The following is an 11,046-nucleotide window of genomic DNA, read 5'->3' on the forward strand; positions in this document are numbered from 1 at the left end:
CTTCTGCTTTCCATGTAGTTCTTGTTTGTCTTTTTTTTTTTTCCCCATTGATCTTCTGAGGTCTGAAGGATGTTCCTGTCACATCAAGCTCCTTTCAGAATAGCACCGATCACCACTGTTTAATCTGATTTATCTTTCAGTTATTTGCTTTGCATTTTGCTTTACATGATCTTGTTGAAGCTGCTTTCAAAAGTGGAAGCCTCATGTATTCTTGCCTTTAGAGTTGTAAGTTTTATGAGGAAATTTCGGTCATTCTTAGCTGGTAAAGGTCAGGATCAGCGAACAAGAAATCATGTTCTCATTTCCAAGAATTATGACTTAAAAAAATGTGTGCAGGAAACTAGTAATTTAAATTGCTATATGCATTTCACTCTACTGTAACTGTATGTGCCATAAATGAATTAAAAATAGATGTTCAGAAAGGAACTGAAATCAGAGACAGAGGAGGTCTTTGGGAGTTTGGGTGTTTTTTGTTAGGAAGAGATTGTTAAAGACTGACATAGGTTTTTGAGAGACTCACTATTAACATTGTAATTCCCAGAGGAAAGGAAAGAGTTGGTGTTCCACGTGTTCCTGGAAGCAGGGAAGAGGAAGGAAAATAACACTGCCTTGTCGCATGTGTATCACGTTCTGGCCAAGATGTCCAGTGGGAAAGTCTCGTGATACTAATTCCTGTCAGCCTGAGGCAGGGACTGCCATAATTCCATCTTCATTCCAGTTGGACTACAGGTGGGGCATCTGAAGGAAAGGAGGGTTAGGGGATAGAGACCTGGTTGTTTCCTTCAGATATTTGAAAAGAGTATCAGGCTTACTCTGTAGCTAGAGGACAGAACTAGGGCTAAGGTAAATCAATCGAAAAGGTGTTTTTTGTTTTTTATTTTCTCTCCCCCCAGCCCCGAGTTAGTGTCAGAACTCCTTTGGGGTAAATTTGAACTGAAATGACAGGAGGCTTTTTTCCCCTTAGTGTGACTGTAAGTTTTGCTGAGAAATATTAGAATGTTTGATTTCAGGATGCTGCCTCAAACCTCTCTGGACGAGTTACAAGGTTTATGTGCAGTATTAAATTTCTAAAATCCATAAAATCCTGGTCCTTGGGTACATAACAAGGGACTTGTACTTGACAAGAATGATCTGCTCATTGGATGAGGGGTAGGATAACCTTGTCCCAGCATGAAAGAGTCTGATTCTACGTTTACTGTCTGGTAGCAAGAAATTGCTTCTTCCTGGCATGGAATAGAATTCTCTGAAATTGAAACTACTTACAGAAGCTCTTGAGAAAGTTTGAGCAATTGCCTAAAGAATGACATTTACTTCTGTTTTAATAGTTTTGACACATCTACCCTGACATTAGTAAAGATATTAGGTTATATGAAAATTTTACTTAATGAGTAAAGCACATGGTCCGCAGATAATCAATGTTTTGGTGGCATTTTGTAGTTTTCATTGGAACATTTACAAAGTATGCAAAATGATAAAGCTACTATACCCTACAGATAGGGTAGAAGTAGATAATCTTCTAACTGTACGTATCCAGCACCATCTGTAATAGAAAAAAACCAGATTAAAATTTTAGTTTAAGACATTTCTGGAGGAATATCTGCTCCTGTATCACTAGGTGATATTGCCTTCATATTTACTTATATTTCAGATATAAGGAATATTTTTTTTTTAGAGACAGTTAAAACAGTGATAGATAGCATTTATTGAATAGCTACATTGTATCACTTAATTCTCACAACACTCCTGTGAGGTTAGGTGGTATTGTTCCTATTTCACAGATGAAAATGATATTTAGAAAGGTTGCCCCAAGGTTTACTCAGTAAGCAACAGAGCTGGATTTGGAATCCCGGTCTGCAGGGTTCCAGAGCCAATTCTCTGTCTGTTGTATTCCCTACTACGTTTATGAAGCTTTTATGATTTCTTACTTTAAGTTTGTAGTTTGGAAGATTTATATTACTTAAGCAATACTCATGTTATCCATAGTAATCTGTTTATGGTTTGTGACTTGAAATGTAAGGGCCACGTCTGATTTGGCGAGCCTTGTTAAACTGGTTCACATAATTTTGGTGCAGAGACAATTTATTGATAATATCTTAACCTAAGGATGAGCGGCTGCAATCCAGGTGTCTTGCCTGCAGGTGTTCTTGAGATTTCAAAGCATTTCAAACTCAAATAGAAGCGAGATACTAAACATGCTAAAGAGGGCACCTAAAATTTCTAACCACTTTTAGAGGCTAAATGCTACTCTGTCCTACAGTATAAGGACTTATGATGGTTGCTGTTATTTTCTAAAATATTTGTGAAGTTTGAATAAATAAACTGATTTCAAAACACATCATTTGAAGAAAGCACTTGTAATTAATTTGGTCTTGTTTACACCTCCTTTAATCATATTCTTAACTTACCAATATCTATCTAACTTAACAGCACAATCTGAAGCTGTTAAACTCTTAGGATAGAAGTATTTAAAAATGTATAATAATGCTCAAAAGATATTTGGAGATTTTACTAACCATATATAACTTCTGACATAGTAGTAAGAGAATTATTTCTGCCAAAATAAACAATACAGATCATAGTTACTACATGAAGGTATTTTTGCCGTATTTTTTCTTTGCCTCCACCCATGTCTCCCATATTATGTTTATTTAATGTTGATGGATTAGTATGGGTACAATCATGTAATGCTGGGACGTAGCAAATAATGTGGTTCTGTTATACCTAAATGCTGAGAAATCGAACCATCAACTGTCTTTTCTGCAACATAGAGCTTAATTTCTCCCACTTCACCCTTGATGGGCTGGTAAGAGCATTTGAATTGGTAAGAAACACAGAATAAACACTTTAGGGCAATGAAACTTTTCAGAAGGAAAACGCGTGAAATCCAATTTCTTTCTCAAAATTAAGATTGAGAATATTTTGATTCATCAGCTTCTCTCAATGTAGGTTAAAATACATACTGACATTTAATTGACATTAATTCGGATATTTTAAAAAGGAATATACCTTTTTGGTCTCTCTCTCTCGTATATATTTTAGATGAAAGCAAACTTGGGTGAGAATCAAAGCAGAAGTCTCAAGGTTTGTAGCCTTTCCATCAAGAGAGCTGATGCCTTTGTGTTAAGGAGACTTGTTGGCTTGCCTTGAGATTAGAGCATTTCTAGATTTGGTAGTTTCACAGCAGACTTTTCTCACTGTTTGCTATGAATTGTCCATAAGACAAAAATAAGCTTGAGGTAAAATTTACTATTTGAAATTTCTTAACCTAATTTCTATAAACTGAAATTTTGTCAAATGCTATGGGCATTATGAAAAGAATACAGTTTTAGACCTGCAGAAATTCTGATCTGAAGATTTTGGAGGAGGGACTTCCCTGGTGGTCCAGTGGTTAAGACTCCACGCTTCTAATGCAGGGGGCGCAGGTTTGATCCCTGGTCAGGGAACTAAGATCCCACGTGCTGCTCGGCGCAGCCAGAAAAAAAAAAAAAAAAGATCCTGGAGGAAATCAAGTTTATAACTCATGAGATTTAATTTGGGTAAATCACTTGGGCTCCATTCTGCCATATGGTTTTATGGTTCAGAAGAATTATTCTTACCTTTTCTGAGATTAAATATCACTTGCTTTTATCAATATAACCATAGCAAAAAAGTTTTACCCCAAAGAAGCCCTAAATATTAAAAAAAATAAGATACTATCTTCAGTCCATTAGGTAGATTTGTAGTTTATAATAGCTTAAAAGTTGTGGACTTACCCCAAGTTGGTTCAAAACAGAAATGATTGTGAAAGAAGAAAAATCAATGATCAGTGATATCAATGGATTTACCTTTTAGCTTATTTTTAACTTAGTACATATATAAGCTAAAATACTTTCTATATGAAAATCTTTGTTTTTATTGAAAAATTAATTCCATTTTTACTGCTTTGTGTTTTATTTACATGAGGTAAGATTTTTTTTTTTTTTTTTTTTTGCGGTACGTGGGCCTCTCACTGTTGTGGCCTCTCCCATTGCGGAGCACAGGCTACGGATGCCCAGGCTCAGCGGCCATGGCTCACGGGCCTAGCCGCTCCGCGGCATGTGGGATCTTCCTGGACTGGGGCACGAACCCGTGTCCCCTGCATCGGCAGGTGGACTCTCAACCACTGCGCCACCAGGGAAGCCCATGAGGTAAGATTTTTAAGTGAATATGCAATATTTAGATTTAAATTCCCTTAATTCACAGAAATATTTTCTTGTAACTGCCTTGTAACAGTATTCACTATATCTGAAATATAGAAAATTGATGTGAATGGTTGAGAAACTCACTGTAAACACTTCCATACAAGTGCTATCTTTCTTAAATTATTTGAATTCCCTCTGTGAATGATACTTGAACCAGAATTTTAGGACAGCTATGACTTTGCTTCGAGGGTTTGCTTACACAAGCAATTTCACTGGTTAAGTATTGTTTTATAGCTTTCCTGTGGTCCTGTTTTAAGAGACTGGCAGCTTGCTCAAGGAATTGACCACTATGTCAAAAAGGTGAATCCCTCTGTTTGTATGTAGAGCTGTCCATACCAGCATGTGTGCAACAATATGTAAGCTAAACACTGTCCCGCTTGTTCTTAGGCAAGAACAATTGCCCTGAGGTAGCATTTGTTCCCTTAGGGTGCATTTTCCTGCTTCTTGGTTTAACCACAATCACTGGGAGAAAAAAAATTCATATCACTGTGAAGATATGGCAGTTCTATAGGTTACTCTGTCAGGATCCTTTCTGGATGGCTTGTGGCCAACAGCACTTTCAATAAAGTTCAGAAAAATAAAGTATAAATAAGTATTCAGATTTGGTAATTTGAATGAGTCATATGTCTGAGGAGTCAATATTTTACCTGGAAGAGACTTTGGAGGTAAATTAATACATTTACCCAAGGTCACAGAGCGAATTTAATTTTTTTTTTTTTTTTTTTTTGTGGTATGCGGGCCTCTCGCTGTTGTGACCTCTCCCGTTGCGGAGCACAGGCTCCGGACGTGCAGGCTCAGCGGCCATGGCTCACGCCCAGCCGCTCCGCGGCATGTGGGATCTTCCCAGACCGGGGCACGAACCCGTGTCCCCTGCATCGGCAGGCGGACTCTCAACCACTGCGCCACCAGGGGAGCCCAGAGCTAATTTAATTTTAAAGGTGAGCTTACAATCTAGGCTTTCCCATCACAGGCCAGGGCTCTTTTAGCCATGTTTTGATGTAAAGATGAACTTGCTAATTTTGTAATCATCAATAATTAATTATTGACGGTAGTTTCCTAAAACATTTTTAGAATATATATTCATATATATATAATACATTCTAATTAAAAGATGCTAGAATTTTTACAATTTGTCATTTGGAAATGGACTATAGAATCTCTTAAACAGTGGATTGTGAGAAGAACCCTAGCTATTTGAACTTGACTTAGGTTTTTTTTTTTTTGACTCTGTTTCTTATTTAGTTTGACCTTAAAGTTTCTGGCACATTTAAATATTCTTCAAGGTGATTGATTTTAAATAATCTGTAGTGAAGAATCCTGAAAATTTTTACCTCAGGCACGCAATGGTTTACGCCTAACTTTTTAGGCCTAACTTTTTGACATTTTTACGAATACTGCAGGTCTCTGAGATACCATCAACTGTAAAGTGTACCATTTAGTTAATGCTGAATCTTAAAGAAAAAGGAGATTCTAGGTTAAATGCATCTGTTGTGAGATGTATCTTGATTTCAGAAAATGTTTAAGTGTGAAAAGTATATGGGAAATGAAACTTTTAGTGTTCTCTTTTGTAACTCCCTTCAAGTATTTCTCCTGTGTTTTTATAAACTAATATTCTGAATAACATATATCAATAAAGGGCCTTGTTAAATAGTTGAATTATGAGCAGTTCAGTAAAAAAAATTATGTGTTGGAATTTAGATTTGATCATCTTTAATGTATTATGCATTTAAGCTAGTGCTTCGTTAGTGAAGAAATGAACTAGTCTGTTTCATCTCTGCTAAAGTAATTTATTCCGTAGCTCTTAAGTCTTTTAAGACTCTTCACCTTCTTCCTTATCAATGATAGAAGAGGTGGTTTTGTCAATTTATAGTTTGGATGAGTTGAATAAATGAATGTAGAACTGTTTGCATGTATCGAGTTAGTTGTTTTGGCTTTGAATTTAACAGCTGTTCTTAATTTTGTTTCCAAATGAATTGGACTAATAAATACAGTAATTTTTCTGATGAACTGGCTCTTCTTAAATGGAGTGTCGAATGTAATATTTTTGTAAACTTTATAGATCAACAGAGCAGTATTTACCACTTTAAGATCATTAAGTGTCAGGACCTAGAAAAAAGGAAAGACAATCAAATAATCAGGGAGTTGTAACGCAGTATTTTATCTATCTTTTCTATGTGATATATTTTCTGTTAGCTTGATTACTGAAAACATGCTTTTTAGAATTCTTAGCATTTATAAAATTACATCAGTAAGATTCACATTCGCTAATATTTTAAGTACCCCTCCACCCTTTAGTACCCACCCACCCCCTTCAAATCTACTATCTCAGGAAACACTAGTCCACATTTCTGTGTGTATGTGTGTGGACCCCAAACGTTAACAGGGACTTCTTGGAAAGATAATTAAACTTATGCTTACAAGGTTGGAAAAAAAGACTGTATTTGGGAATCCCCCCCCCCCCGCTTTTTTTTTCTGGCTGCACCACATGGCTTGCGGGATCTTAGTTCCCTGACCAAGGATCAAACCCAGCCCAGCAGTGAAAGCCACTGGACCGCCAGGGAATTCCCAGGGATTACTTCTTTATGAAAAAAAACGTTAATAATATCATCTCCTACAGTTGCAACCGAAGTATCATTTAAAAATTTAGAATTAATATGCTATGTTACACACAATCTATTTTTTTGCTTGTGACTGAGTCAGTCTTGTTCTCTGTAATTTCCCCTCACTTACTAAAATCCTGTCAAAAGTAAAATTCAAATAATCCTTTTATACCTTGACCATAATCTTAAATCTAGTTCAAAGACTTCTGGGACAGATTCCATTTCAGTAAGAATGAATTTTCCCCCCATTAATAGCAAATATAAGTACAAAATTTTAGAGGTGAAATGGACTTCATAAATCATTCCTTTTCACTATTTTATATTCTAAAGGAAAGTAAGACACAAAGGAGTTTAAGATTACTCCAAAGCGTTAAATGACAGAGCTTGCATCCCCAGATTATTTGACTTCAAATGCTTTTCTACTGGTCTCCTGGGTTCCCTCCACATGATCAAGGAAAGTTTCAGGTCTCAGGTTTCAAGGATATATGAGATTTTTACATTAAATAACTCAAATCAGACAAAATGTCAATCACTAATTGTCCCCAAAGGAGAATAATAACCATTATTTTTCATATCAACTTCCTTTCCAAATAAATCTAAAGAATTTTCAAGTTTTTGTTTTGTATTCATTTAAATACTTTCTTAAAGGAAACTTTAAGTATAATTACCTGATTTGGATTATTAGGAAATGGAAAAGGAATTGGAATCTACAAAAAGGAGGAAAAAAGTGAATTGTGAATAAAATAAGGTGCTACATTTTGTTTTAGCTTTCTTGTATGTTCATTTACTCATCCCTCCATCCATCCATCCCTCCATCCATCAGTATTTATTGAGCAATTACGTGCTCTCAGGGAGTTCACCTTCTAGTTAATGGAGATTAGATTCTAGTGAATTTCAAATCATGTTTTTCTTTCGAGAAGTATGCTTATTTTGCTTAATTAGTCAAACCTAAAGCCTAGGAATCTGTCTTCTGTGTTGATAGTTCTTGCAAATCAGTTTTTCTACAGTAAGCCATCTTTGCCTGATTTTTCATACTATTCGGCCATCTGGTGGAAGGAAGAGCTTCTGTTTCATATACTAGTGATTCTTTTTATTGCCACAAAAATTTACATAATTTTAAGCATAGGACGTTAGTAGCAATTCCTAAATTCTAAACCAAGACTCCAGAATTTTGCGTTAATTTACAAATTAACGCAAAATCCAAATCGTATGGATTTCAGAAAAAGAACCAACGCACCTTACCCTGACTAGAACCAAAATAATTAGCAATTAATTATAAATGCAAGAACTTAGAAATGTAGTGTCTAACAGTTAGGCCATGTGAAAACATTAAAGGGAAAGAATGTTCCATTGAGGATTGAGGACTGTAGCTTTAGTGACAACTTCTAAAAGACTACTTAAAGTTGAGAAGTAAACAGTTCGAAATTAAATATAAGCAAAGGGAAGGTGTTTTGTTACATTTAAATATAAAAACAAAAACTATGCAAAATTGTGTTCATATTTTAAAACTTTTAGATGATAGACAAGAAGTTAAACAAGTTGCTTATTTTAAAATATGTATGAACTTTTCAAAACATCATTGCCTAAATACTGTTTATTTAACATGTGCCAACCTGTGTGGCAGCCTCATTGCCCTGGTCATTCTTTCCCCAAGTTGCCATGTCCTTCTCAGCACTTGCTGTTCCCTCTGCCTGGAATGCCCCTTCCACTTCTCATGACCTGGCCTGGCTACCCTTCCTCTGTTAGGAACTCTTTGACACATAGCCTAAGTCAGCTGGTTTTGTATTTGCATCTAGAAGCACTTACCAAATTACATTGTTTTTTCATTTATAAATCTCTCTTCCTCATCAGATTGTGAACTTATTTATACTTTTTGTTTTTCCAGCACTCACTGTAGACCCCATTATTTGGTAGACACTCAGTAAATATTAACCAAATGAATGCTGTCTGTACCAAAAAGGTAACTCTATTATGTATTTAGCATTGTCCTGGCCTTTATTAAAAAGATATTATAAGAATTCAGATATTAGGAGAGATTGGAGAGGGTACAAGAAGAGCAAAATAATTATATTGTTTGACCTGTGAAAAAAAGCTGGAGAGCTGGGGAAAAAACTTTAGAGAAAAGAAAACAGCAAGGCTATTTACAAAAAGAAAAAGAACAGGTAATATAGAAAAACGTTAGTGTTCCCTTCATGAAGAGTAACTAAGCTCCTCATAGTCGGGGTAATTCAGTGTAAACATCTTTTTGATAGCAAGTGTAGAGAGACATTGGAAGAAGTCACTGAAGTTTTAGAGGGAAAGTTGCTACTCCTTTGTCACACTTCACCACAAGCTATGCAGGGAGGGTAGTGTGAATAGCTGATGCCTGGTGGCCTCTTATATTTCTGTGTCAAAATTTGGAAAATGTTGTAACCACCATCCAACTAATAAATACTTTTTGCAGTTTGGGATTCCCCAAACCCATGCTTACCAGGGGCAATTGTGGAGGTGGGAGAAATGCGATCTGAGGAAAAAATGGTGGTCCTTGTGGTAGGTAAAAGTTAAATCTCTATAATAAGAAACATGATGTCAGTCATTCCAAACATTTGAAAACTTTTAAAATGACGAACATGTCATTTGAAAATACAACCAGAAGTTTACCTGACCACTGGAACTTCCTCCAGACTGTTCAAGCTTGTAAAACGATAACAGCAACAAGGTAGAGCAACATGTGGCAATACGTTATTCATTACAAAGAAATTTTATTCTGAATGAGACTAGGTAACAAGCCACTATTGAGCATTATACGCATCAGTGACGTAGCTGTCCTGGAATAAAAAGCAGTTGAGTCTAATAGGGAAGAGTTGAATTAATTTTGTCCAGTGATTTAGAACTTGTACTTCTTACCTTTAAACTTATTTCCAAAGAATGTTTTCTCTTTTTTTTTTCACATTTTGTAAGATTAATTACATATTGCATGCCTCTTCATCTTCAAATCAACAGTGTTCTCAGTTTAATTCTCAGCATTTATCAGTTCAAAGTGGAGAGAGTATGGAAGTGTAAATTTAAAGTTTGTATCCCCAAATACAGATTTTGAAAGCTCCCTCACTTCTCTGAAGGCTCCTTTGTTACAAAATGTTTAGGGGACAGGTGTTCCTGCCTACTAGGTACCCTACCTAGTCAGACTATAATAAGCAGAGCTTAAACTCATAGATATCATTCATATAGATGGGAACGCATGTCTGTAATCAACATGAGATGGTTTGGGGTAAGGGTATTGTAAACGAAACTCAATTCAAACTGCCTAATTAAGACTTAGGTCACTGTGGAATACTTGCTCTATATTGCTAAGTTTATTTGAGAGCTTCCTATGTTCCAGTTTGGACTCTTAAGTGCGTTAGATGCATTTTTATCATCCTTGCACAATTCTGAGGTAGTTCTTACAACTCATTTTACAGTCTGGGAAGCCATGGGTTAGTTCCTCACTGAAGGTCATGCAGCTTGCAAATAGCATGTAGAGCTGGGATTTGTGCTGGGAAGACCCTTGGGCTGAAGAAGAGTGGTAAATTCCTGGTTCTACAACTTTCCTGGAGTCCACTTTCCTCTTCTGTGAAATGAAAAGTTAAAGGTAACACTTTCTAGCCCAGAAATACGATGTCTCTAGAATGGAAATGGAGTGGAAAACTGAGGAACAGTACTCACAGGGATGGGCAGAGCAGTGGCAGTTATCAAAAGGCCAGCAAGGATAAGAAATTTCATTCTGAAGGAAGAGTCTGGAACTGAAGGGTTAGGAGATCATTTTTAGTTTTTTCTAAGTCTTGTTCCCGTTATTAATAGACTGTTTAGTTAGAGGTGTTGAATAGTGGTCAGACTAAATTCTGTCTCTAGATCCAGGTTTTGTAAACCTACATCAGTGCCTTAAAAACAGTGTTTAGGGACTTCCCTGGTGGTCCAGTGGTTAAGACTCTGCACTCCCAATGCATGGGGCCCGGGGCTTGATCCCTGGTCAGGGAGCTAGATCCCACATGCATGCCGCAACTAAGAGTTCCCATGCCGCAACTAAAGATCCTGCATGCTGCAACAAAGATCCCGTGTGCCACAACTACAGAAAAATAAAAAAGATCCCACATGCCGCTGTGAAGATCCCGCATGCAGCAACGAAAATCCCGTGTGCCACGACTAAGACCCAGCGCAGCCAAATAAATTAAAAAATGAATAAATAAATAAATATTTTTTTAAAACAACAC

The 11,046-nt window shown here is 36.4% G+C and overlaps 1 protein-coding gene across 1 annotated transcript; it reads right to left on the reverse strand.

The window, feature by feature from the left end:
• Window positions 1-1,516: 1,516 nt before the first annotated feature.
• SCPPPQ1 (secretory calcium-binding phosphoprotein proline-glutamine rich 1) lies at window positions 1,517-10,558 on the reverse strand. The gene is made up of 4 exons (XM_065878119.1): window positions 10,502-10,558; window positions 9,461-9,493; window positions 9,291-9,368; window positions 1,517-1,540 (listed from the first exon to the last, which is right to left on the reverse strand). The coding sequence occupies exons 1-4, from the start codon at window positions 10,556-10,558 to the stop codon at window positions 1,517-1,519; spliced, it is 192 nt and encodes a 63-aa protein (XP_065734191.1).
• Window positions 10,559-11,046: the final 488 nt, after the last annotated feature.

Source organism: Phocoena phocoena, chromosome 5 (genome assembly GCF_963924675.1).
Source record: "Phocoena phocoena chromosome 5, mPhoPho1.1, whole genome shotgun sequence".
In the NCBI taxonomy this organism is placed as follows: Eukaryota; Metazoa; Chordata; class Mammalia; order Artiodactyla; family Phocoenidae; genus Phocoena; species Phocoena phocoena.